Below are 25,573 nucleotides of genomic sequence, written 5' to 3' on the forward strand. Positions count from 1 at the left end.
TGAAGTTATGCCCTGCCGTTACGCGCGTTGGTGGCGCTTCCGCGCGTTTATCGATGTAGTTTGAAATATCGATCGTCGGCGAGGTCGAAGCGCGACCTCGCAAGTTTGAAGTTATACTCGATCGCTTTATATTCCGCGCGCGGCTTTGATTTGATTGACAATGTTCCATTCATCGCTTAAATCCGTCGATATAAAGCGATTAAGCGAATAACACATCTATTTAATTGCCAGCGAAGTGAATTGGGTCGCGCAAATTTATTGTTATGCATAGATACGATGACTCTGTAAAGGATATAAAACCACAATAAAGAAATGTACTAGAAAATAGAAATAAATATTAAATACTATGCAAAATAATTTTAAATTATTATAATTAAATCAAGATTAATTAAATTTAATGCTAAGTTTACGCTTTATCTACGAGACTTTACTTTTGAAGTTTTTCATACTTTTAAACTATTCTTTAGAAAAAAAAAAAAATAATAATAATCTTTAGATTTTAAGAATAAACTTTTTCCGCTCAAAGTGCAAAAAGTTCCCTTCAGGGTTGCTCGATAAAATTCTCTTGCAATTTCGTCGCGTTACTTTATAGGTCTAAATGCCGTAAATACTCCACAAATAAAAGATACAAGAGAAATTATACTTGTCAAAGGAAGGCCTACTGTAGATGCTTATATTACTGTCGCTGCTTACGTAATTGACAGCATAAGTATACTGCCCCGCGAAGCTAACGTATAGTAACCAACATATACAATACCATTAACTATAATTGATTCACCTGAGTATGACCGCCAATAATGCAGTAATATTATATCGCGCAATTGCGAGCACAATCAATCTGTCCCTTGAGCAAATCGGCTAAGTCATAAAAAATGTAAAAAAAATCGTTAAATATGCACGCACTTGTTATGATAAGTAACATTGTGAATGCAAAAAAAAATCGTTATACCGTAATAATGTTCCGTGGATACGTCTAGAATAATTTTCTTCAACTACGTTACAGATTAACAAAGTCAGGTGACTCTCCGAAATCCGTCCGCCTCGCTAATCGAGCATCTGTGGAAAAGTTAGGCCACCTTTCACAAATATTTCATTTCAAGCTTTCAAGGCCGTAAAATTGTTCGATGATATTATTTGCTACATCATCGATCAGTTATATGCTGACATTCTTGTTACGTTTCCTATTAACAAGAGAAAGGAGATAATTTAAAAGAAAACAATGGCCAACATATTAAATTATTCTTTAAAAGTAATTTCGTTACATTTAGAAAAAATATATATAGTTTTCCAACGGCACGTCGTTTCGACTGTTACTTTCCATTTAATTTAATCTTGTATATAAATAACTCATCTTTCATTAAAAAAAAAATTAAATTAACAAACGTTGTTTAAACCTTAAAATTTTATTTATTGTATATCAAATAAAAGCAATGGCTAAATCAATTGAGATAATATCAGACGTGACGACAGAAAACTAGGAAAACGTAGCACGAATTCGAGACGTGCTTTGTAGAGATTCAAAAGATAAATACAATGCACTATAAGCATTGAATCTAGACTCGATAAAGGCACAGTTGTTATCTTAGTGAAATATCCACGGAATAAAAAAAAATAAAATAAAATAGCGTGCCTCGTTAATTTTCTAACCATAGCCAGTGCACAGATATTGACATACTACGTTATACGAGTTTTATCAAGATTATTATATAAGCAGATTTCCTTTATCATAATACACATTAACTTATTAAAATAAGATTGTTGAAAATGCCTTATAGGATTTAATCCATATTTATTTTATATTTGAATATATTAAGATAAAATATGTAACGTCTAATAAAATATTAATTTTCTGCAATAAACATATAAAAAGCATTCATTTAAATAATATATTGCACATAGCTTAATATATATTTATATAAAATACACTTAAAAATATTATTATTGTACGTATGTTAGTTTTTATGCGATCTGGGCGCGTTAAAAATTTTTGAACGTCAGTTTGTATTTTACTAATAAATTGACGATACTCTTTTTATATTAAATTTTTTAGACTTAAACTTAGCGTTACTTTACCTTTTTTTAAAATAAATTTTTACCTTTTTGTAAACTGTAATATATGCATCTTCCAAACGCTGTGTAGAAATGACTACAAATATTTAAAGCTGAGTACGTCGTACTTTGTGCGCGTAAAATCTCATGTAGGCAGTAAAGCAAAATACGTTCCAGTAATGTTAGAAAAATTAATTTCAACAATATCCCTTATTCTCCGTTTACTGTGGAGGCGCAAATTTGTATACTGGATATTTTGGTGCAAAATGATCAGTCAGGCCGTAAACGTCTTTCGATTCTCCGAAATCACGAAGAGTTCTGGCGCTATATGACGATTCTTCAAAAAGTGGCGGCGCTGAAAAAAAAAATTAATTTTATCACAAATGTAACCAATTCTGTATCTTTTATAAAAAAAAAAAAAAAAAAAAAAATATTACGATTGTGTAGAACTTACGTAAATTTGGATACAAATTAGATTCTGGCAACGGAGGTAATGCAATATTTGCCGAGGGCATAACAAAACCAACTGCTGGTGATTTCTGTTCAGCATAATCACCATCCAGCCCTGCCGGTGGAGCACTTGGAACATAAATCGACAATGGAACTGTCCCTACAAAGATAAGGGTATTGGCAGACAGATTTTGATGATACCTGCAAAATATTACAAAGATTAATTTCAAAAACATAAAAGAATACGATAATTAAAACATTATATATTATATGTAACTTACAATAAAAATAAATCATATTTACAAATATATATGGAAATTATATTTACCATCCTTCAACACATGCTTCCACCTTCAGATTATATTCAAGATCAATGATACTGCAATTAGTGAGATTTGATGGCGGAATGGGTGGAATGCTCAGATGTTGCTCATAATCATCATTTCCACCAGCCGCGACTGGTCCTTTACTGATTTCCGTTACCACTATTTCCTCATTTTTAGTAGTTTCCATCAAATTAGATGTTCTGGTAGCATGGTATGTGACAATCTAGACTTCATACGTTATTATTTATTATTTATTGACGAAAATTTTAACATGAAGGCTGTTACTTTTTTTTATTTTTTTTATTTTAACATCAGGACTTTATTAACGTGTTTACTGCCTATAAAAACTTTATAACTCTTTTCGGAGGCCGGTATAAACAAAGCCACACATAAAAAATGTTTCGAGATTCGGAAATTCGATCTTACATCCGTGGTTATTACATACCTTACACAATTTAAGTTTTATGGTGTTCACAATAACGTTCGATAAATTATCAACGTTTATTTTTATTGGTATTGATTGTCCGGGTACATATCCTCGAGATGGTAGTGAAAAAATCACAGTCAAAGGTGGCGAACCGCAGCATAAGCAACAAAATGTTTTACTCATTTCTTGTTGCACAGATTCCTGCAAATATGATTATACGATACATCATTATTCATATTGCTATAATATAAATATATTTAATCATTAACAAGTATCAATGTGACGAATAGCATAATTTAAAAAATAATTTCATGTATAACAAAAAATTACATCTATTTTTAAACAATCAAAATTAATCTTATATTTAGTTTAATGTTTTAATTTAAATGTAAAATAAATAAAATGTAAATTTATTTAACCATAACATATAATACATACTGCAGCTCTAGGTTCTTGATTCAAATCCAAAGGAGCTATAACTGTGAAAGGACATTTAACATCTTGATCAAATTTCCAAGGTCGATCTAATGTAGCTTTAACAGTATAACGAATGTGTCCAAAGTCAGATTCAAAACTACTTGGTAAATTCATAGGCAAAGAACAAGTAAATGGAAATTTGTGTTCTCCTGACTGTATTTCAATCTCTCCTCCTAACAAAAGTATACAAGTAAAAGGTAATAAAATAATCTACAATAAGATAAAAAAAAAATGGTAACACAATTATGATAAAATTATATAAAATATGCTTTATCTTTACCTGAGGCTGATCCAACCAAATAATATTTGGCTTCAAAATATTTTTCTTCTCCAAAGACACTTTCTTCGGTGGTCAGATCTCTTTCAGGATCCCTTTCAGGAATTCCTTCTTTAGCAACTGTCCAACTAGTATTAGCCTCACCTTTTATTGTCACATTTATACCTTCATACAAAAAAAAATTACAAACTTCATAAACATGTTCACAAAAAGAATTAGTAATGTTATAAACATCACAATTTTTAATTAATAGACTACAAAACTTACCACGAATTTTTTTTATGCTGTCCAGACCGAGGATAATATTCCCTGTCACTGTTTGCCCAGGATAATACGTGCTCCATTGATTGTCGAATACTATTCGAAAGTTCTTGAGACCCATGTTGTGATCACTACTTCACAATCCCTGTCTGATTATTTCATTTATGTTGAACACGTCAAAGATATACCGCTGATCTTACACAACTTTCTTACTCTGACAGTGTACTCTTATTTCTCATACACCTTGATTAATGACGTTAATAAAAATAATTCTCCTTCGTAAAGTAAGCTCGCACAAGTACGCCAATAGGTTATGTTACATCATAAGTTGCGTTGACTGTGTTTGAAGTCAATGCTTGCAATGTCGTGAGAGTCGTTCTCTGATTGGTGTATGCTCTTAATTGCAAAATACTAATTCAACTGAATAAATTTGTAACCTTCGTACTTAAAATCGTCTTTTTACAAGATTTCGTAATATCAGTTGAGAATTAAATTCTTAGCGACTTCCCGCGACGCAAAAATTATATATATTAATATATATTACTTTAATTATTCACTTTATGAATAGAATAACTATGTCTCGAGATATAACAGCGCGACGACACACTCGAGAGGTTACCTATTGGTTTGAGTATCGTTGCGCGAGTGGCAATCACTTTAATATGAACATTGAACAATAGGATTTTCTATCACTCTAGACGAGACCCAGTCAGCGTCGGTTTGAAGCGACTAACATAGGAAGAATAAAATAAAAGTAAGATTAAATTAAATTTTTTAACTATGTAACATAATTTCTTTAAGATTAAATACTAACTCGTGAATCTCTGTAAAAAATAGCATTAATTTTTTCGATATTATTACATTAAATGTATATCATAATGTCACAATTGAACTATTCTTAAATTTTTTAACCTCTCGTTCTGCTGGTCTTACAGAGAGTTCCCTTCGAAACGCTTTTAGCGTCACATTATCATCTAAATAAATATATTAATTAGTACTACGTCTTTTGGTATTGCTGCCGAGCGCCGACAGCGTGATCCGAACACGATCGCTGGTGATTGCGGGTGAGATATGTTCATATATTTAATTAAGACTTAAGCATGGCGTTTTTACCATGATTTTAGATTCTCGTTATGCCTATGCATGTACTTATGTGTAATTAAAATAATTTTATACGTTTTTTAAGTCTGTCAATAGAGTAATTGGCAAATTTAATTGTAGATCATCATGTGTGAAACGCGCGCACAGGTCATTCCCGGGACCACCCTATCTACGCTACAGCCGCTGTGGTATCGCATTTTTTTTTCCGGTGCCGGTGACGCTGGCGGCGATGGTAGCACGTATCGTCCTCTCCGCGCAAGCTCCGCTCTTCAGGAGGGCTATTGATCCACGCCGACGCGACGGATCGCACATCGGACGGTGACGGGTGACGGTAGGTGGTAGGTAGAGTGCCACGAAGAACGCCGCCCGTAAATAATATCGTTTGGTGCGCCGTGGCAAACGAATTTCATACGCGAATAAAGGCATCGTTCTTTCAGCGTTCAGGGGCTAACGCAAGGTGCCCACCTTGGAAAGATGGTCGGCGGAGTGACTGAAGGTGGACCTCTTATTCGACCTGTCGAGCCCGGTGAGTGCCGACGACGTATGACGCGCGGCGCGACATACCCATCTGACCTCCTTCTGGAATCGTCGCGTACCACTACGTTGGTTTCCTGTCCTTTCCTGAGATCGGCCGACTCGTCATCTACCGCGACAACAGGATCTCTCAATGATATTTCAAACGAAGTAGACCGGACAGCTGTTAGACCTCACCTCGTTAAATTTTTAATTATTACTTGGACTATATTCGAAGGAAACGCACTCGGCCCACATCGCAGCATTTCCGCCTCCCAATACGTGAAATTAAAATTAAATATATTGCGTGATTATACGGGCGGAATAACTCTTAACTTTTACGCGTAATTTCGCCGCTGAATAGTTGGCAGAAATTGCGCATTAATATTAACTAGCTCAGCTATGGAATCGAATATCAAAGCAGAATGTTAGAATCATCCGTGCCATGCATAAAAAATCGCTACTAAGCGATATGTTTAGCAAACATGAACTTAATGCAACAATTAATCTTTTTTTTTTTTTCTCATATTTGACATTATAAAAAGGGTATAAAGCGTTGAACTTTAATTGTTCCCTCAACTTCTTTCTAGTTTTGTAACATATCTGATCGAGGGCTCTTGTTACATAGCGCAATATCGTGATTAAAAAAAACGCGCAGTTACGACAAAGTTAAAATCGAATAGGGCCACACATGTATATGAATACGATCAACGATCTCACAGATAGGTGTTTCGCGCACGCGCCACGAATTTGATTTCGATATGTAGAGGTGAAGAAAAATAGATAACATTTTCCGTAATTAACAATTTGACCGGTGCATGTAATTGTAGTTTCGACGGCGACATTGGTGACGCTATGCATCGGTGCCGCTTTTCTGTTATGCGCCGTCGCGATGACCTGGTGGCTGTGCCGACGACGTCGCGAACACACCAAATTGAACTCCGACAAGTCCCTGGCGTTTAGACCACCGCATCGGAAGCCAACGGCGGTTAAAAGTCCTGGCAGCACGACCCATTATTTAAAAAAGAGCCCATCACCAACGGGGCCAGCTAAGAGCCCGCCTGGCTCCAGTGGACAAACTCCCAGCCCAACAGGTTCTCAATCCTCAAACCCGGCGTCTCAACCTAGAACACCACAAAGCGCAGGTAACGTTACGAGATATATTTATAAACGCGATAATTTTTAAAATTAATTTTTATACCAGAATTTTAGTTTATTCTTTTATTAATACTTTGCAGGTACGCCCGTACAGACACCGGTTGAAGTCGCTGTAAGTATAGAGAACGAGCGCGACAAAGCTGAACTAGAGAACAACGAGAAGGTCGAACGCGAAAGAAATCAAACGGTTGAAAATGACAAGGATAATCTGGGCCAGTTAGTTTTTAAATTGCGATATCGAAGTGAGCAGAATGCACTCGCAGTTACCGTAGTGAAATGCAAAGGGCTACCAGCCAGGGGTCAACAGAATGCTACTTGCGATCCTTACGTTAAGTTGCAATTGTTACCCGACAAACAGCATCATGTGAAAACTAGAGTCCTCAGAAATACCAGGGACCCCGTTTACGATGAAGATTTCACATTCTTTGGTATATCGCAGAGTCAGCTTCAGGTATATGAAATGTATCATTGCATACAATTATTTAAATTATTTTTACGATTTTTTAATTAAAATTTACAACTACCTCTCTTTAAGAGAAAAATTAATTGATTTAAAAATTTTAATTTCAGAAAATTAGCTTACACTTTATCGTGCTGAGTTTTGATAGATATTCGCGTGACGATATCATTGGAGAATTAACATGTGCGTTATCGTCAGTGCCCGGTTTAGAAGACGCAGATAATCAGGAAATATCCCTTAGTCGGAAAATATATCCCAGGAGCTTAAAGGTAAGTATATCTTGTATAAGTTTTTACGATAAACGTTCTAAAAATAAAAATGTATACTTACATTTGCAACGATTGTTCATTTCCTTTCAGATACAGTCGCAAGGGAGAGGAGAATTGCTGGTCTCTCTTTGTTGGCAGCCTGTTAATAGTCGGCTGACAGTCGTAGTATTAAAAGCACGAAATCTACCTAAGATGGATGTCACTGGGCTCGCTGATCCATACGTGAAAATTTATCTTCTGTACAATCAACAACGTATTGCTAAAAAGAAGACGCACGTAAAGAAACGAACGCTTAGTCCGGTATTTAACGAGTCCTTTGTTTTCGACATACCGAACGGTGCAGATGGGCTGAATAATGTTAGTCTTGAATTCATGTTATTGGACTGGGATAGAGTAACGAAAAATGAGGTAAGTAGTTCATCTTAAATCGTAGTTTTATCTTAAAAATGTTTTAATATTTTTGAGAAATTCTGCCTTTAATTTATTATTTCTGAAAATAAAATTAATTTTTTTTATTAGCAATTAACGATCATAATGAATGAATCACTTTTAATATAATATGTAATAATTTAGGTAATTGGTCGGCTAGAGTTTGGTGGACCAAAATGTCAAGGTTCCGCTGTAAACCATTGGAAAGAGGTATGCAGTTCACCGCGACGACAGATCGCCGATTGGCATAAATTGCGAGAATAATCAGTCTCTGGCCCTACGTATCAGCCCGAGTCTCCATTTCCGATTTCTCTAGATTCCCATATCCTTTTCCATTGTAAAACCGATTCGATCCTTAAAGCTCTATGAGGTAGGGTGTCTGTTTTGTAAACCTAATAGTCGATGTATATTAGGCTTGAAACGAACTTTTTCACCCGTGATCGTTGTCATCATAGAAAACATTCTTCAATTTATACATTTGCAAATTTTTTATTTACAATTCATGTAGTTGTGGAAACTCGTAATATCTGTTTAATCTCAAGATAAATGCAATATTGATCATGTTGTTTTATTGAAACTTGTCTGATCAATTTTCTACAATTTATTTATATATAATAAATTTTTTATTCTGGAAAGAGAAAATTTATTAACGTACAAAAATATATAGGCTTATCACACAGCGTGATGACATACGATTATGGGGCAGCTTAAACAGGATGCTTTCTGAAATATAAACGTAGACATTAAGATTTCCGACCAGCTGGTAACAGAGGTATTAATGTGTGCAAAGCGACCTACTAATTATTAAATATTGCATCACATAGATGAAAATGAAGCAAATATTCTTATCTCCCAGAGCGAATTGAATGAAATACACTGATACATTGACACATTAAAAGTGATTTCACAAATATTTATCAACTCACAAAATATAGTTCATCGAACAGTAATTCTTTTTTAAAGCTAATCTATTGCTTTTACATGTAAAGGTTAATTTAACGTAACTTTATATTGTCTCTGCTGAATGCTTATGCACTTTGATAAAATTTAAATTACACAGAAAAATTAATTCATTAATTTATTTGGTGAAAAAAATTGAGAAAACAGTGTAAAAAAAATTTGCTCTATTTTATTTATATGATTCGCTCGATCGCAGAATGCGATGTGCATTACTATTTTAAAGAGATTTGGCGAAAATTCAATGCTCGTATTTTCATCGAATCTATTTAGCACTAAAAACAGTTATTTGATCATAGATTTCCTTTCACATCGTGTGTAATATATTGTCGCAGTGAAACCTACAGTAGTATATTTCACGTTCCGTTTGTCTTTCTAGTCTCAAGGAACTAAATATTAAGAATGACTGTGCATACTATTGCGACAAGACTTAGGAAATTACGGAATCGATCGAATCCGAAATTACGATATACATATATCAGCGAATATACCGAAAGCAACTTTAAATAGTATCATTTGCGATCGCCTTTCTATTTTCGCAGTTCAGTGCTGATAAACGAAGAATGTATTGTTTTAAAGAACAGCCGAACTACGGAATAATCCTAAACCGCATCAAGATTGTACATATGTAATTGACGAAAAAAAAGTGAGCTGGCAAATTTATTTCACCCTTGGGTAAATAATACCTCTTGTACACTGATTGTTAATATCAGATGTAGCGTTTTCTGCGGTGACGACAGCTAGTCAAAAGTAAAACGGTTGGATACACACTTTCTACTTCTTTCAATTTAATAATCTTTAATAGAATAAATTAATTGCACGTTATACCATTAAAAATAATTTTTTATTATATTTTTAGTACGTTATATATTATGCTAATTCTTTTGTTAATGTTAAGATTAGATAAAACCATCAGTTAACGTCCAACTTATAAACATAAAAAAATAAGATTCAATATTACAGACATATATGCACAGGCACATATGCATAAATAATATTGAATCTATCTTTTTACGTGTCCAATCCAAATAGATGCTTGTAAGTCACAAAATAGTATATGATATTCGTTTGCGAACGTGAAAGTCAATAATCAGCAACGCATAATTAATGAATACTTATTTTCTTACTACAGTTCATCATTTTACAGTGCGAAATTATCCCAAAAAATTCCAAAAAACATTTTATTTAATGAAATGTAAATATAACACTTGTTTTATGTAATTATTTTATTCTTATTACATTATCGTTAATGTACAGTTCTGATTTTTGGCTTCCTTTTATAATACATAAATATAAGGTATAGCAAATTTAATATGTTCTCTTTTTTTCTCACGAATAAGCATGTAATTTCAACTTTTCAATTTATAAATTAAAAAAATGTTTTTCTTAATTCATCTATATTAAATCTTTAAAATAATTTTAATTTACAACAACATTTATAATCAGAATATAAATGTCATAGAAATAATACAGTAGCAATTCAGTTTACATTAGTTTTAATTTATTTCAGATGACACATTTACAATTTTTATTTTTAACACTTTCTATGTAGATATGTACGTTTTAGATATTGTAAATTGCGAAGCAATATTAAAAGGCAAAGAAAGAGAGAGAAAGTGTGTGATGTGTGCGTCATATATGCGTGCATGTGTATATGTGTATAAAATCTTTCTATATACAAATCAATAGCATAATTATCCCGGAAATTCAAACAAATTTCACACTGTGCGCTGTAGCTATGTTCCATTACTTCCTTTATAATAGTTGAAAACTAACAAGACTGTGGCGCAGAGAAAAGAAACGCAAATATCGAGTAATCATTGCAACCCAGAGAAGAAATAGAAGAAATGAAGGGAGACGAGTCAGAATGTGCAATGTCTCTAGACATCGCGATCGAAAGTATACAATGACGAGAAAGTCACAATATATCATACGATGAAACTCGAGAAATACACTCAATAAGTTTCATGTATATTTTGACATAAACCTAACACGATACAACGTTGTTCTACACGTAATTCCACTAAGAAATAGCATTACATGACAAAGAATTTTAAGATATTTATTTAATTGCTATATAAATAAAAACTATATCTATATTATTTATAATATATATTATATACACACACAAACACACACACACACACATATACAACACACATAAATAAGAAATAAATATAATAAGTAGTACGTAATGATACGTAATATATATCCGTTTGTCATTTTCTTGGGCTGTAAAGACGATCGAATACAATTGATTTCTTATGCAAAATCACTCTGTGAGGAAAGAATACCGATACTCTCAGACCATCTTGATGTCAATAATCCTGACATGTATAAAGGCTCCAGAATTAAGAGTGAAAAGGCATAGTTAAAGAGCGTTTAATTGGAACGCAAAGTTTCAAGAATGTATTCAGGTACTTGGAACGAAGTTTTGTATTTTAAGACGCGGGCAGTTTAATTCATCTCTAATCAACATTTTGATTAAAGATTAATTGAACTTGTGCTTAGCTAAAAAAAAAAAATATAATGATTATTCAGTTAAAATTTAATTTGTGATACACAAGATGTGTTAAAACATTATACGTTTCTTTGAAACTAATCATATTTTTTAGAATTTAATATTGTGAAAAATTTATCCGTTTCTATATTAACACATGACTTCAATTTATTTCTAATGTATCATTAATATGTTTTATATACTTATATCTTATTTGTTTCGAATTCGGAAAAGACTATTTTTAGCATATAACATGTAAATAATTTCTTGTATCTAAATCAGATTTTACGTGAATAATCATTTCGCTTCTCAACTGAGATTTTAAGGCTGTGTGGTCAATAAAGTAAAAAATAAGCATCTCAATTAATGACTATTCCAAATTATCATAATTATCCTGCTTCAAAAGAAGAAAAAGAAGAAATTAAGTGACTTTAGACGATGGTTGGTGTATAATAATAAAAAAAAATTCAATATAAAATCCACCTAAATCAGAATTCACCTAGAAAAAAATTGTATATTAACAAATTGCTCTTAAAACTTTATATTAGACAATGCAAAAAAATAATCACTGAAAAATAGAAAAATAACTTTATTTATATTACTTTTCTTTTCATCTCATAAAATTTACACGATTCACATATAAAAATGCTTTATCAGGAATGAACGAAATACATCAGGCACATCGGTGTTTTGCAGATTTTATGTAAATATAAGTTAATAAAGCTTAAATTAAATGCGTAACATCTGCCTTCACCGATTTACCGCATTGATCATATTAATACGATTGTTTTTTATATTTTGTACGATTGGATTTTTTAAATAAATATATGAGTTGTTTCATGTGTGTGTATATACTATACATATATATACACATACAGAAAAATATATATAACATGTTATACCATTACACAATGTATGTGCAATAGAAATATTTGTACATTATCACCATTTAACATATAGATTTACCTAAATACATATATATATATATATATATAGATATATTGTATACACAAATCCATCCTTATTTGTTTTTGCAATAAATTGCGTTAATAATGTATATTATTTTGCTAATAAGTTAAAACAATGTTACAAGTATTCATTAAAAATAATTTTAATTTTGTAATTTGCAATTCCCAATTGTAGTTTAATTGTAAACGTATTTACGTAATAATTATTATCATTAAATAACGTGATAATTGAATCAGCCCAAATATGACTTAAGAAATATAAAAAATATTACATATGTTCTACACGAGTTACTTATATACTCATTATTATGACAAAAAGTAATTATTAAATTACAAAAAATTATACAATGAAATAATTGTATCTATTGCTGCTATTAATTCTTTTAAAAATTAATTTAAGCTTTAGATTATTATCAAATTGGATAGATATGTGCGCTTACATCATGAAAAATACGTACATTGATAACGGCAGGGCCATATTATCCACTTGGTTTATGTGTCCCTCAACTACCGATATTGTTATAATCGCCAAAACGCTTCTTAGCACATACCGAGGATGAGTAATAAAACCTGGTAAAATATAAATAATCCAAAATAAACGAAACAGTTTTATAAAGATGTTAGAAAATATATAAAAATCGAAACCTACCGGCCGCTGCTACCGCAAATATTACGAAAAATTGGATAAGTACGCAAGCAACAGTGCCTTCAATAGTTTTTTTCGTGTCAGGCCACTTGTGTGAGCCCCATCTGTTGCCGACATAGCTTGCAGCAGTGTCGCCGAAACCCACCGTTATCACACCGCTAAGTAATGTTAGAAACGTTAAATTATTAGTCGGCATCCAAAGAGGGAGAGAAAAGCCACACAATAGATAAATAGGTGTTAATGAAAGCAAACGATCTTTTTTGTCGGCGAATACAACAAATCCTTGCTGTAAAATCTTTCCCAAAGGTGGGACTTTCAAAAGTCTGATTACCTAAATAATCAACAGAAATTCTTATGTAGTCAAAATAAAAGATTCGATTAAACAATTGATATATATATATAGCAATAATTGTAAGTACCTCAAGAGCAATAAATAATATCAACGTCATCCCACTAGCAAGATACAATAGTAAAGGATCTAATACCAGACCGGGGATATATACAAACGTGGCTAAGATATGAAATATCTTTCTGCCTACACTAGTAGCTTGAGATTTTGACGATATCTGATAGATTACGACAAAAATGCTTAGCAGAAAACATATTATCCAATAAATAAATAGCGCAATCTGCAACATACATACACATATATATATTATATACTTATAAAATTATTTATAATTACGTTTTACAATTATATATAAAACGTTTTATTATTACTTACCCTTTGACGACTTTTCAAGACAAAAAATACTATCCATGTTATTGGATTCCGATCAAGAATGATGTAAAGTGTTGGAAGAGTTACAAAGCACAGAAGACCGATTACCGTTAAATAAAAATATATTGTGCTGCGAAGAACTGGAAAGTATTTGAACAGGAGGCATAACGACACTGTATACAACATCGCAACCTGTAACATATAGTGTATTACGAAAAGTCGAGCGACAGCGTAAAAAATAATTTTTGTATTTTATTACCTGCAAGAAAACTGTGCTTATATCGTCATCGTGAAACGGAGGCAAATGATATCGCAAAGGTAAATTCGTAACGGCCGACATCAGAAATAAAATAAAACTGTGCGTAACCGCTGTTGCCTCTCCCATTGTAAAGCAGTATGGAAAAGTTGACATTAGTTGCAAAACGCCCCATGTACCCAAACTTCCAACGGTTAGGCCCCATGTAAAACTTGTCAGTAGTCCTGTTCTTATTTAATTAATATAAAAATGTAATAAAAATTCTTTGCAGTGTTAATAATAACCGAACATTACGAATTTTCTCAATACGGCGTCTCGCGTAATAAGAGGCTTGGTAGTGCGTTGCGCCTATACTTGGCGCGAGGCACTACCGTGCCTCTTGATCTATATCACTATTTTTTATAGACTTTTTTTTTTATCAAAATAAAGAAATAATTTATAGATTGATATACCTTTGTTAGCAGTAAGTAAGAACAACATAGATGTTATAATCGCAGGTACGAAGTATACGGCGTGAAAATCTTTCACCACCGTTTGCTTCATTGAAAGCCTTGCATATAGGCAAAGGGAACAGAGAACAAGACCAAAGCCAGTGGTTCCTACGAAGAGGCATGTTTCAGAGTAACCGCTCCCTTCTTTCAGTATCGTGAGTGCAGCAGCCAGGCCAGCTAAAACGCCTAACCATAATCCACTGCCCGCATTTGTTCTGTAAATAACAAAAATATAATTATATTTAAATCGAGTTTTGTTCGAAGCAATGCAGTCTTAAATAAATTCTGATCAACTCAATTCATTTATCAAGTATTAAAGCTGTGATTCTGTTAACTGTCACCGACAGATTAAAAGTACACAGACGTAATTGTTATCAAAACTAATCGAGCCCCAATTAGCTGCAATTTCATAATAAAATGTAATAGTCGCGATAAAAACTCGTTGCAAGGTTAACCTGCACTCGAGAGAAAATAATTACGGTTAAGACGTACCGATATCGTATGCCATTGCGTTTGACATTCTGCAAAATCTTCCTTTCGAGACGATTATAATGCGTAATCAGCAACTCCATCCTTTACTCCTGTTAGAAAGGATCACTACTCACAGCATGTGTGACGCTAACGCCACCCACCTTCTACGCACTTTTATAATGCGCTTTCCCTCTCGAACTTTGAACTTGAATGAGGAAAGATTACCGCTGTAACAAATTTAACACTTTATCCTGTTTCTCGACAATGTCACGCTGGTATACAAGTATTCGCCTGAAATTGGAGTAGACAACTTCGTCGAGTAGACTAGACTTTAATTCGACGGTACGAAATAAAAATAAAAATGATAACAAAAACCAGTAATATCGGTATAGTCTTGATTACTCTCGACTTATTAAGAGACAAAGCAACTGAAAAATATTAAAACATTAAAATTTAATATAAAGCGGTTTACTTAATTTATTTTGTAATCTATGTAGAAATTGAAGTAAATTGTATTGAACGAAATTTAATTTGAAATTAAAGATAATATATAAAAGAAAAATTAAAAAGAAATTGTTTTTCTCTTTTTCTCGCCCTTTCGTTTTTTGTTTCACATATATACAGATGTCTTGTACATATTTAAAAACAAAATAAGATATTCATGGAATGCTTTATTAAGAATAATGTAATGTATTGCTACACTACTATTGCACTTTATTTAACTTTTGTACGAGGCCTAAATTACAACCGATATTTATATCTTTCTATTCAGTATGTAAAATATTCTAAATTACACTAGATATATAATTTTTATTATTACTTTTATAGTTTTTTTTCTAATTTTTTTTGGCTGCAATAATGTTGTAACATTAAATTATACAATCTTTTCTTTGTCTCGGCAAATAATACAGCGACAATATAACTTTAATTAGAAGTATTTAGCTGTTTGCATCTATTTCAAATACCTTGTAACAAAGAATATAGCTAATTAAGTACATTTAGGCTCTGTGACGTTTAGCGAAAGCTATCAATCCATTAGTTGACGAATCATGAGACGTGATATTTTCGGTGCCGGCCAGTTCAGGTTCAATAGCTTTGGCTAGCTGTTTTCCCAACTCCACACTATAATTATAAAAATATACTATTGTTTTTTAAATTGTAAATTATAAAGAATTTTTTATATTAATGTTTTATGAACTGCACGTTCATACGAAAATTATCAATATTTCTTACCCCCACTGATCATATGAATTAATATCCCAAATTATACCTTGTACAAAGATTTTATGTTCGTACATTGCTAAAACAAAACGTACGAATTATTTATACGATTATACTTTATCATGGTATATAAAAATGTGTATTTACCTATCAAAGCACCGAGAACAAAAGGTGTTAATTTCTTTACTACAATGCTATTTGTTGGTCTATTTCCTTCGAACAATTTGTGCGGTAGTAACGAATCCACTTGTTCAGGGTTCAATCCTGATTTTTGCAATTCTGCTCGAGCCTCATTTTCATTCTTGCCTTTCATCAAGGCTTCAGTTTGCGCAAAAAAGTTGGCGAGTAAAATCGTGTGATGTGGAGCAATCTATCGTAAATAAAAACTGTATAATAGCAAATAAATTTAATGTATAAATAGAAAAAATCGGAACTATAGAAAATCCTTTACCGGATTTTGAGTTTGAACAGGAATTATAAAATCTGCTGGTACAATTCTTGTGCCTTGATGCAACAATTGATAAAATGCATGTTGTCCATTAGTACCTGGTTCTCCCCAAACAATTGGCCCTAATAAAATTAATATATTTTTATCTAGAATCAATATATTTTGTATAATATACCTGTAGAACATACCAGTAGTATAATTTACAGTCTTTCCGGAACGAGTAACATATTTTCCGTTACTTTCCATATCGCCTTGCTGAAAATAAGCTGCAAATCTATGTAGATATTGATCATATGGTAGTAATGCGTGCGTTTCAGCTTTATAAAAATTGTGATACCATATGCCAAGTAAAGCTAATATAACAGGAGCCTAAAAAAATTAGGTAGATTAATAAAACGCAATTTTATAAATGTAAATCTAATTAAAAAAAAAAAAAATTTAATTAAAAATTAAAACACAATCTTAAACATATATTAATATTTTTTAAATAAATTCTACAATTTTTTATATTCATTAATGTACTTACATTTTGCTCTAACGGCGTCGTGTAAAAGTGTTGATCCATAAAATTAGCTCCGCTTAAAAGCTTTTCAAAATTATCAAAACCAATTGATAAACAAATTGATAACCCAATAGCCGACCACAATGAATAACGTCCACCAACCCAATCCCAGAAACCAAACATATTTTTCACATCTATGCCAAATTCTTTAACTTTTTGCTCATTAGTAGATAATGCTACAAAATGGCGAGCTACTGCAGCTTCCTGAATAATTTAATATTGTCAAATATACATACATACAAAATATAACATTTAAATATAATTAATTCTTGCACACTTACATCTTTCAACACTTTCAAAAGCCATGTCTTAGCAGTGGTTGCATTTGTTATAGTTTCCTGTGTTGTAAATGTCTTGGAGGCTATTATAAACAAAGTTGTTTCTGGATTTAACTTCTTAAGTGTTTCAGCTATGTGAGTTCCATCTATATTACTCACAAAATGAACTTTAGGTCCAATGCTGTATGCTTTTAAAGCTTCAGTTACCATAAGTGGACCCTGTTAAAGTACAAATAATTTACATCTTAAATTAAATACTTAACTATTACAGTAAAAAAAATGTTTAAATAAATTACCAGATCAGAGCCACCAATTCCAATATTAACAACATCTTCAATAGGTTTGCCAGTAAATCCCTTCCATTGTTTCGTCAATACCTGTAAAAAAAAAATATTTTACATTAGAGAAAGCACACACTATAGTAAATTTTTTACTTACCTCATTTGTAAAACTTTTCATGTGTTCTAATACAGCATTAACATCAGGCATCACATCCTTTCCATTTACTAATATTGGAGTATTTTTTCTATTGCGTAAAGCAATATGTAAAACTGCTCTATTCTCTGTAAAATTGATTTTTTCTCCATTAAACATGGCATTTCTTGCACTTTCTATTTCCCGGGAACGTGCCTATAAAATTATACAGTATAAAAAAATTAAAAATGGTGTAAATTCTATAAAAATAGCATTATATAAATGAATTCTACATACCAAATTAAATAACAATCCAAGTACTTCTTCATTAATCTTATTTTTGGAGTAATCCAGCAAAATTGGCCCATCCTCAGGTGTAGTAAGTTCCAAGCTGTTTTACAAAAGTTTTTTTTCTGTTAATTTTACAGAACCATTGCCCAATTGTACAACTATTCGCAATTACGAAGCAAAATAATTAGTCACAGAGTCATAAATCTTTTTCTATTACGTTTTAATCATAAAGTTCACAGAATGAATAACCTTTAGCAGGTCATCCCAAGGTCAGTTCGACGGTGGACACTTACCTAAATTTCTCGAAACGTTTGGGATCCTGCTGGAACATGCTGTATATGTTTATCTTCGAGCCATTGCTGTCAAAATACTGCTGCAACTGCTTCCACGCAGAATCGGTCAACAAGTCCGCCTTGGGTTTCATTTTTACAGTTCAAGGAAGCCGCGCGTGAGTCGTTCCGACAGCGAAGAAGTAGTGAATATTCGTTACCACCGATGACCAACGACTGACACCGACTGCGTTTAAAATATATGTCATAGCGGTGGTTAAAATATTTTCTCGATAGACGTCGCGCCCGGCGCTGCAACGTGGGGAGGATAACAAGCAAGATGGGTCGCGTCACAACGTAAATTGTGATGGAATTTGGACGCTCAGTGGTCGCTGCATTTCCGCCTTCCGGTTATCCGCCATCGCTGGTTCTACCGTGACGTGAAGCCTCTTTTTGCTTGGCGTGGCCAGTGTTGCTGTCTTTTTCTAAGCATGGATGTACGCGCTGGCTGAACGCGCGGTCTACATATACCACACGTGTATCGCGTCATTTGCGAGGGCAAAGGAAAACGCTCGCTGACCTCACATCACCGTTGCAGCAGTGGCGGGTTCGTTCCTAATCGATTTCTAGCTGCGCGGGACTGCAGGGCCGCGGGGTGTTGCGTGACGTGGGAAGGGCAGCAGATCTCGAAGCTTTTATTTCGCATCCGCGACTTTAATTCTTTTCTGTAAGTAAACTTTGATCCCTTTGATTTTACTTTTCTCCTTCCGATGGTTTCTCGATAAGACCGTGTCTGCGATGTAGGCCAACGTGGACTGCGGACGCTCGGCTTACGGAGCCTTCGAGAGGGTCATCACTCGTCGTGTGGTCGCACGCAGAGCGACAATGCCGGTTCTACTGAGGAATTTTCCAAGAAAGCGAATCGTTTGCTCGGCCAAGGCAACTTACGAATTCCGAAGTCCGTGCGAAGAGCTGCAAGTGCATCGAGCGCACGCCGGGCATGTTTAAACCGTCCGCGATCAAAATCTCCGAGTTGTAAGGGAGAAACACACGTCGAAGATGCGGTGCCGCTTCGTTACGATGCTACGGCGTATCTTCTCTTCACGCGCGTTTTAAAAATGCTTGTAGTACTACGCTCGTAATTTCAGTTAATCGAAGCGGTGAACAATGTCGGCGCAGCAAAGTATACAAGACAAAAAGGATGTGGAGAAGTTCACCAAGTATCTTGCGCTGCGCGCTGCACAGATCATTGTGCAGTCGAGATCAGGCCAAAAAGTCAACACCACGTGTAAGCCGGACTCGTCAGCTGGTGACTGGGTAAAAATAAAAGTTTCTTCTATTTTTTTTTTTTTTTTTTTTTTCTTAGTTTATCTGGTTTCACTGTGCTGATCTTTGCCACAATCTATTTTATCTGCTTTTATTTTTACAATGTACATCGAAAAGCAGATATGGCATTTTCTGCGGCAACAGCGGCTAGCGTATGCAACCCTAAGCGGCAGAGGCAAGGGATGAGAGAACGGACGGAAAAATCAGTCTTCGGCAATCCGGCCGGCGCGGTATATACATGCGGCACACGTAAAAAAAATCAGTCTTCGGCAATCCGGCCGGCGCGGTATATGCATGCGGCACATGTAAAAAAAATCAGTCTTCGGCAATCCGGCCGGCGCGGTATATACATGCGGCACATGTGAAACTCGACGCACACGACGCTAAAGTCGCGTTCGCTAGCTGCCGTCGCCGCAGCAAACGCTATATCTACTTTTCAGTGTACACTCCTACAATGTGTATAGATATCAAACTCGCCTATGAATACAGTTAGTATTTCCTATATTTTATAGGAATTTTTTTTTAACAAGTATTCTCTTTATAGTACATAAAAAAATTAAGCTAAACCAAATTAATTGGATGGTTTATACAGTCGATTATGATTTTATTACATTTGTTTAAAAAATTTATAATTAATATATTTGTGTCTGGCATTATAGTTTAATCTGGCAATAAAAGAAGTACCAGAAGTCTCAGCTGATGCTAAGAGAGCATTGTGTGGAGAAATTGTGAGTTCAGCCGTACCTCTGTGCATAGAAATTTCTCTGAAAACAGTAGAAGGTGACAAAATGGTTTTGGAAACTTGGAGCCTTGGCATTTTACCAGAGCAGAGTGACCCAACTGTACGAGTGACATATACTGTATACAATAGAATGGGGATTTTACTAAAATCTTTAATATCTGTATCAAGAGTCACACCTGCTTACAAACTGAGTAGACGGCAAGGACCTGACTCCTATACTATGTGCTATCGAATATACATGGGAGAGCCTCAGTTACATAACTTAGGTTAGTTTATTAATTAAAAAATTTATTGTTATTTAATTTTTAAAAATATTTTAATTATTTAAATTTATATCTAAGACTTTACATTTATTTTATGTGGCTTTTTTTTTTTTTTTAACAGGTGATAACTATAAACATGTAAGAGTAGGTCAATTGTGTACTCCAGTGGGCACTCTACATCTATCAGTTTTCTATAGAACAAAAATGACTATCTCGCCTACTCATAAGGGACGAGATTCTATTATGCTTAAAAGCGATCATTTTCATTCAGATTTGAGTCCACGTCATGCACGGTATCAACAAAGGTAGGAAATTATTTACAGACGCGAATAATAATGTATGACTTAATAATATTTTAAAAATTAAATATTCAGTGAGGAAACGTCAAAATCTCTGAGTGATACTATTAAAGTTGGAGCATTTGTAATAAACAAGCCTGTCATTGTTAACGAGGAGGATCTTGTGATACCAGACGTACCATTTAGTTCGTTACTAACACCGAAACAAACGTCACCTCCTCCGATATCGATAGTGGAACCTAACACAAAGACTACAATGGCAGCTATTACAACTGATAGCAACAACGGAAATAACGAAAGACTTAATAACGATAATGCAACTTCGAAATGCGCATCCCAAAACGGATCTAGAAGAAGTAGTTGTTCAATGACTAGTGCCAACGATGATTTTATTATGGTAGATTTGGTAATTAATGTTCTTAATCCAAACACGATACCATGATAATTTATAATATGTTAATCTTATATTACGTTTTATAATTTGCATAAAATGTACCTAATATTACGAAACTATATTTTTATCTAGTTGTAATTTATAAAACTTGCATGTTTAAAGAATATTCTTATTCGCATCGTTTAAGCTAATTTTTTTTTTACTACATTTATGTACAAAACAAATATAATTAAATATTGTTACAGAAAACTCCATTTGCCGTCACGAATACCAATAGCGATGTAGGAGCGTTTTATCGAGAATGTCAAAGTGCTCCGCAATTGCAAGCTTTTATGGAAGAAAGAACTCTAGCGGAACAATTGGGAGATCTCACTAAACAATTGGAAACATTTGAGACAAATATGCAGCACTACGAAGACATTTTGTCATCTTTGTGTCAATCGGAAAATAATAATTAATGACGCAGTCTACTGTTAACTGATTTGAATAAAAAAAAATAAAAAAATTTCGCATTAAATAAAATTTTTTAACGTGATAAGCACGTTGATAGAATGTATATCAAAAATTTAAGATTTGGAATAGTTTATCTTTCAATACTTTCAATAAAAATTTTCGCTCAAATGTTTGACTAATATTTAGTATATGTTGCAAAGGTGTTATGTAATATATTCTATGTACATGTATGTAAGAATCATCAGAGCGAACACTAGTTGTGATAATTGATTACTTAATATAATTTATTGCTTGTATAAAGTGTAAATTGCACTTGAATATTCTAAGACAAAATAAATATAAGTTGATTACAAAGTATTCTATTCTATTAATTAAATAGTACGTATCTCATCTAAGTTCAAATTTATTTATTTTAATGATAAAGACTGAGAAATAAGTTTTTCATTAAAAAAAAATTTTTTATACAAATATTTAATTATACGACTTTTATATTAATAGGCCATAATAATCGTCGATCGAAAAGTGCCATGGTTACCCGGTACTAACAGCGGCAGTGTTTTAACGTAATAAGTAGTTTTAAAATGAAATTCCGTGAGTGTAGATTAACGAAAAGTCTTGTCAGTTTCTACATATGTTAAACAAAAAATTAAATTAAATGTTGAAATAGATATTGAAAAAGGATATCTCAACTAAATACATAATTAAAATATTCAATTATAAATTTTTTAATAGTGGACTTTGATAGAATTGTTGTATTAACATTTTACTGATAATGTTTAGTGCGTCATTAAAGCTTCGTGGACGTGCAAAGTATAAAATATGGAAGAACTGGCAGCTGTTTCATGCTACGGACTTTAAATCGCTGATGAATCCGTGTTTCATTTTTTGCAGCGTTCTCGGAATGTTCCCGTACAAAATTAATGGTTCAACTTTCACGATATCGAAATGGCGTTACATTTTATCAACTTTTATAATATGTGTTCTCTGCACTTATGAACTTGTAGTGCTTTATGAGATTGACTTTCTTAGAATAATCAAATTCAAAGGTGTACCTAAGACTCTTGAGCGTAATTGTTTTTATTTGCTGAACGGTTTTATTGCAGTTATTACATTTATTAAAAGTGGTCCACGAATGCGCTTGCTTCAGACCATAATGAATATCTCTTCAAAGCTACCCGTCAGTTCATATCAAAAACTATCAAAGTTTATTCACATTAAAGATATCTTGGGTTTTCTTTTTTTAACCGGACAAGCAATAGTATATTATTTAAATTTGGATTTTGATACTTGGCATAAAGCTTTTGTGCCGTACGTAATTCTATTAGTGTTTCAAATGGATATGCTGTATGTAAATTGTGCTTGCATATTAAAAGCTTGTTTTAAAAGACTTGACGATAATTTGAAAAATCTACAGGAAGTTATCGTAAACGACGAACCGCACCTTCTTAGGCGGATCTATCACAAGCATAGAAATCCATTCCTGCTAAAGGAGCTGAAGACTTTGAAAAAGCAACATTTAGCGATCAGCGATACATTACAAATGCTGAACATGGTTTTCAGTCTACAGCTTCTTGCAACTATAATTTTAACATTCGCGGAAATTACTTTCAACTTGTACTTTTATATAATGCACATCAGAATTGGTGTATTAATGAGCAATCTGAGCCACGAGATGTATGATATGTTTCTGATGGTATATATATCGTATTATTCTCTAAAAATAATGTTAATAATTTGGGTTTGTGAAACTGGCAAAGATCAAGCTATGCAAATCGGTATTACGGTTCATGATCTCCTAAACAACACTTCAAACGAGCAAATTCAAAACCAAGTAATTAAATAAATGTGATATTATTTCTATATTTGTCTGAAGATTTATTCTGAATTTTAAATATTCTATTTGTTAATGTATCTTTTTATATGTGAATTTCGGTAAAGTTAATAGTAATAGTTACTTCTTAAAGTTGCAGCTATTTTCCTTACAAATACTAAACCGCGAAAATGCATTCTCTGCAAAAGGTCTCGTTATAGATGGTACTCTTTTCATTTCGGTAAATAAAAGTGTTGATTAATTTATTTCTTAATTAACTGAATGCATATTATTTATTATTGTATTCTGATTTTAGATAGTGGGAAACATAACTACATACGTACTAATTTTAATTCAGTTCTTAATTACCTCGGACTCTTGCAATGAAAAGAATAATAGCAATAATGTTACACAAGAGATTTAATTAGAAAAATATTAATTTAAGGTAATATGTAAAATTTTATAGATAATATTATGACAAATTAATAAAACGATATTCCTTCTGTCTTAAAAAATTGATGGCAAGAATAGAATTGCATTTATTATTGCCTCTCTTTTCCGTGACGCTGATTGGTTCTTTCATTTTCCGCGAAGAGCTGAAATCTCGAACAATCACTTCAGTTTAGTTGCGGAGGCTCGGGCGCGAAGACGTACTGCTAATTGCTCTGCAATTACGCGTATTTTCGGCCGCGGATAGGAAGTCTCGCACGCGAATTAGGGTCGACGTTGTAGGCACGGAAGCGAGCGATCATTTTTTATACTCATGTTATTCTACTCATCGTTTTGTGCTCCGAAAAAGTGCTTCGAAAAGGAAAAATTATGTGGTGGGCGGAGCGTAAGGAGCGTCCGATCTGAACCGCGTCGCATCCGGCAGTTGCAAGGTTGCAACCCGCTTCACTCACCACCTCTCGGTTGGAGACCCTTCAGAGGGTCTCGGCGACTGCCATTACACAGCGTCAGATCTGCACCGAGTCCATCTTCGTCGCGGTCGCGATTCCTATCCCGAGCCCACCCATTTCGAGCAAGACTTTTGAAGAACCCGAGGAAGATTAAGTGCGCGGGAAACATCTCATCGCGGCTCATCGTGTTCGCCGTTTAGCGCAATATCTCGGCATCGTAAGCAACCCCACGAATATCGAGAGCACAAATTTATACAACGAATGAGTTCGTCGCGCTTCTTAATTTAAACCGTAAAAAAATTTGCCGCGATATTCCACCGTCGTTCTTTCGGTCGTTCGTGTCTCAAGTGATAGTGTTAGTGATTGTGTTTATAAAAAAAAAGCAGAGCAGTGTAATATAGTGAAGAGTGATTTTAAGTGGTACAACACGTAAGGATAATTTGGATTACTGCTTTGGATTCTGTTCTGGAATACTGTCACGAAAGGAAGGAAGGAAGGAAGGAAGGAAGGAAGGACGGACGAAAAATAATCTACCTTATCTAACCGGCAGATACAAAAGTAAGTGGCACCGGCAACACGCCGTCTATCACTCAATATTAATTAGGTATCACAAAGAAATTATTCTAATTAATTAAGTCCCCGAATGTAATGACTCGCGCGAACTTAGGATCTAAAAAACAACGCGCGCGTAGCGATT

The 25,573-nt window shown here is 33.5% G+C and overlaps 7 protein-coding genes across 11 annotated transcripts in view; 4 read left to right on the top strand and 3 right to left on the bottom strand.

Annotated features, from left to right (window-relative positions):
• Positions 1–27: 27 nt before the first annotated feature.
• Positions 28–4,557, bottom strand: LOC139101163 (arrestin domain-containing protein 17). Of its 2 annotated transcripts, XR_011545518.1 has the most exons (10): positions 4,274–4,557; positions 4,010–4,171; positions 3,691–3,902; positions 3,271–3,453; positions 2,828–3,048; positions 2,504–2,700; positions 2,097–2,404; positions 950–1,181; positions 779–858; positions 28–282 (listed from the first exon to the last, which is right to left on the bottom strand). XR_011545518.1 is itself a non-coding variant. In XM_070654090.1 (7 exons), the coding sequence occupies exons 1-7, from the start codon at positions 4,386–4,388 to the stop codon at positions 2,271–2,273; spliced, it is 1,224 nt and encodes a 407-aa protein (XP_070510191.1). In that variant the 5' UTR covers positions 4,389–4,557; the 3' UTR covers positions 1,283–2,270. The 2 variants fall into 2 exon arrangements, 1 of the variants encoding a protein (XP_070510191.1); XM_070654090.1 differs by lacking the exons at positions 28–282; positions 779–858; positions 950–1,181 and having other exon boundaries at positions 1,283–2,404.
• Positions 4,558–4,909: 352 nt separating this feature from the next.
• Positions 4,910–12,017, top strand: Syt4 (Synaptotagmin 4). 2 transcript variants are annotated; one of them, XM_070654079.1, is made up of 9 exons: positions 4,910–5,021; positions 5,203–5,331; positions 5,489–5,706; positions 5,806–5,894; positions 6,712–7,026; positions 7,120–7,490; positions 7,610–7,768; positions 7,859–8,176; positions 8,342–12,017. In XM_070654079.1, exons 4-9 carry the CDS (start codon positions 5,843–5,845, stop codon positions 8,459–8,461), a joined length of 1,335 nt encoding a protein of 444 aa, XP_070510180.1. In that variant the 5' UTR covers positions 4,910–5,021; positions 5,203–5,331; positions 5,489–5,706; positions 5,806–5,842; the 3' UTR covers positions 8,462–12,017. The 2 variants fall into 2 exon arrangements, with proteins under 2 accessions (XP_070510180.1, XP_070510181.1); XM_070654080.1 differs by having other exon boundaries at positions 5,489–5,699.
• A 211-nt stretch (positions 12,018–12,228) lies between these two features.
• On the bottom strand, positions 12,229–15,462 carry Dolk (Dolichol kinase). Its single transcript, XM_070654077.1, has 7 exons — positions 15,229–15,462; positions 14,698–14,951; positions 14,249–14,469; positions 13,993–14,181; positions 13,688–13,897; positions 13,272–13,599; positions 12,229–13,192 (listed from the first exon to the last, which is right to left on the bottom strand). Exons 1-7 carry the CDS (start codon positions 15,306–15,308, stop codon positions 13,059–13,061), a joined length of 1,416 nt encoding a protein of 471 aa, XP_070510178.1. The 5' UTR covers positions 15,309–15,462; the 3' UTR covers positions 12,229–13,058.
• Positions 15,463–15,874: 412 nt separating this feature from the next.
• Positions 15,875–18,951, bottom strand: Pgi (glucose-6-phosphate isomerase). Its single transcript, XM_070654051.1, has 11 exons — positions 18,715–18,951; positions 18,428–18,521; positions 18,155–18,346; positions 18,013–18,093; positions 17,720–17,935; positions 17,403–17,642; positions 17,065–17,245; positions 16,880–16,998; positions 16,576–16,798; positions 16,441–16,507; positions 15,875–16,329 (listed from the first exon to the last, which is right to left on the bottom strand). The coding sequence occupies exons 1-11, from the start codon at positions 18,843–18,845 to the stop codon at positions 16,206–16,208; spliced, it is 1,668 nt and encodes a 555-aa protein (XP_070510152.1). The 5' UTR covers positions 18,846–18,951; the 3' UTR covers positions 15,875–16,205.
• A 116-nt stretch (positions 18,952–19,067) lies between these two features.
• Positions 19,068–22,524, top strand: Atg13 (Autophagy-related 13). 3 transcript variants are annotated; one of them, XM_070654089.1, is made up of 7 exons: positions 19,068–19,417; positions 19,495–19,725; positions 19,839–20,007; positions 20,676–21,024; positions 21,143–21,326; positions 21,396–21,717; positions 21,960–22,524. In XM_070654089.1, exons 3-7 carry the CDS (start codon positions 19,858–19,860, stop codon positions 22,170–22,172), a joined length of 1,218 nt encoding a protein of 405 aa, XP_070510190.1. In that variant the 5' UTR covers positions 19,068–19,417; positions 19,495–19,725; positions 19,839–19,857; the 3' UTR covers positions 22,173–22,524. The 3 variants fall into 3 exon arrangements, with proteins under 3 accessions (XP_070510190.1, XP_070510188.1, XP_070510187.1); XM_070654086.1 differs by having other exon boundaries at positions 19,070–19,417; positions 21,396–21,726; XM_070654087.1 differs by having other exon boundaries at positions 19,069–19,417; positions 19,495–20,007; positions 21,396–21,726.
• Positions 22,525–22,586: 62 nt separating this feature from the next.
• On the top strand, positions 22,587–25,359 carry LOC139101191 (uncharacterized). The gene is made up of 2 exons (XM_070654138.1): positions 22,587–23,998; positions 24,132–25,359. Exons 1-2 carry the CDS (start codon positions 22,940–22,942, stop codon positions 24,237–24,239), a joined length of 1,167 nt encoding a protein of 388 aa, XP_070510239.1. The 5' UTR covers positions 22,587–22,939; the 3' UTR covers positions 24,240–25,359.
• Positions 25,351–25,573, top strand: part of LOC139101154 (probable glutamate receptor) — a 33,606-nt gene continuing 33,383 nt past the window's right edge. Inside the window, exon 1 of the mRNA XM_070654065.1 lies at positions 25,351–25,434. The gene's annotated coding sequence lies outside the window, so the exon portion shown is untranslated. The remainder of the gene's footprint in view (positions 25,435–25,573) is intronic.

The sequence above is a fragment of the Cardiocondyla obscurior genome, linkage group LG03 (genome assembly GCF_019399895.1).
Source record: "Cardiocondyla obscurior isolate alpha-2009 linkage group LG03, Cobs3.1, whole genome shotgun sequence".
Lineage (NCBI taxonomy): Eukaryota > Metazoa > Arthropoda > Insecta > Hymenoptera > Formicidae > Cardiocondyla > Cardiocondyla obscurior.

What these genes read in the sequence shown, in the direction of transcription:
- LOC139101163 (XM_070654090.1), bottom strand. Translation starts at nt 4,388, where the DNA reads ATGGGTCTCAAGAACTTTCGAATAGTATTCGACAATCAATGGAGCACG. An exon ending in CAGCATAAAAAAAATTCGTG is followed by an intron (nt 4,172 to 4,273) that starts GTAAGTTTTGTA and finishes TTTTGTATGAAG; the next exon opens with GTATAAATGTGACAATAAAA. An exon ending in TAAAACTTAAATTGTGTAAG is followed by an intron (nt 3,049 to 3,270) that starts GTATGTAATAAC and finishes TATGAAGTCTAG; the next exon opens with ATTGTCACATACCATGCTAC.
- Syt4 (XM_070654079.1), top strand. Translation starts at nt 5,843, where the DNA reads ATGGTCGGCGGAGTGACTGAAGGTGGACCTCTTATTCGACCTGTCGAG. An exon ending in TAGAACACCACAAAGCGCAG is followed by an intron (nt 7,027 to 7,119) that starts GTAACGTTACGA and finishes AATACTTTGCAG; the next exon opens with GTACGCCCGTACAGACACCG. An exon ending in ATAGAGTAACGAAAAATGAG is followed by an intron (nt 8,177 to 8,341) that starts GTAAGTAGTTCA and finishes GTAATAATTTAG; the next exon opens with GTAATTGGTCGGCTAGAGTT.
- Dolk (XM_070654077.1), bottom strand. Translation starts at nt 15,308, where the DNA reads ATGGAGTTGCTGATTACGCATTATAATCGTCTCGAAAGGAAGATTTTG. An exon ending in CGCAATGGCATACGATATCG is followed by an intron (nt 14,952 to 15,228) that starts GTACGTCTTAAC and finishes TGTTATTTACAG; the next exon opens with AACAAATGCGGGCAGTGGAT. An exon ending in TATTATTTATTGCTCTTGAG is followed by an intron (nt 13,600 to 13,687) that starts GTACTTACAATT and finishes TTGATTATTTAG; the next exon opens with GTAATCAGACTTTTGAAAGT.
- Pgi (XM_070654051.1), bottom strand. Translation starts at nt 18,845, where the DNA reads ATGAAACCCAAGGCGGACTTGTTGACCGATTCTGCGTGGAAGCAGTTG. An exon ending in TGAAAAGTTTTACAAATGAG is followed by an intron (nt 18,094 to 18,154) that starts GTAAGTAAAAAA and finishes TTTTTTTTACAG; the next exon opens with GTATTGACGAAACAATGGAA. An exon ending in CGACGCCGTTAGAGCAAAAT is followed by an intron (nt 17,246 to 17,402) that starts GTAAGTACATTA and finishes TAATTTTTTTAG; the next exon opens with GCTCCTGTTATATTAGCTTT.
- Atg13 (XM_070654087.1), top strand. Translation starts at nt 19,858, where the DNA reads ATGTCGGCGCAGCAAAGTATACAAGACAAAAAGGATGTGGAGAAGTTC. An exon ending in ACTCGTCAGCTGGTGACTGG is followed by an intron (nt 20,008 to 20,675) that starts GTAAAAATAAAA and finishes CTGGCATTATAG; the next exon opens with TTTAATCTGGCAATAAAAGA. An exon ending in ATTTTATTATGGTAGATTTG is followed by an intron (nt 21,727 to 21,959) that starts GTAATTAATGTT and finishes ATATTGTTACAG; the next exon opens with AAAACTCCATTTGCCGTCAC.
- LOC139101191 (XM_070654138.1), top strand. Translation starts at nt 22,940, where the DNA reads ATGTTTAGTGCGTCATTAAAGCTTCGTGGACGTGCAAAGTATAAAATA. An exon ending in ACGAGCAAATTCAAAACCAA is followed by an intron (nt 23,999 to 24,131) that starts GTAATTAAATAA and finishes TACTTCTTAAAG; the next exon opens with TTGCAGCTATTTTCCTTACA.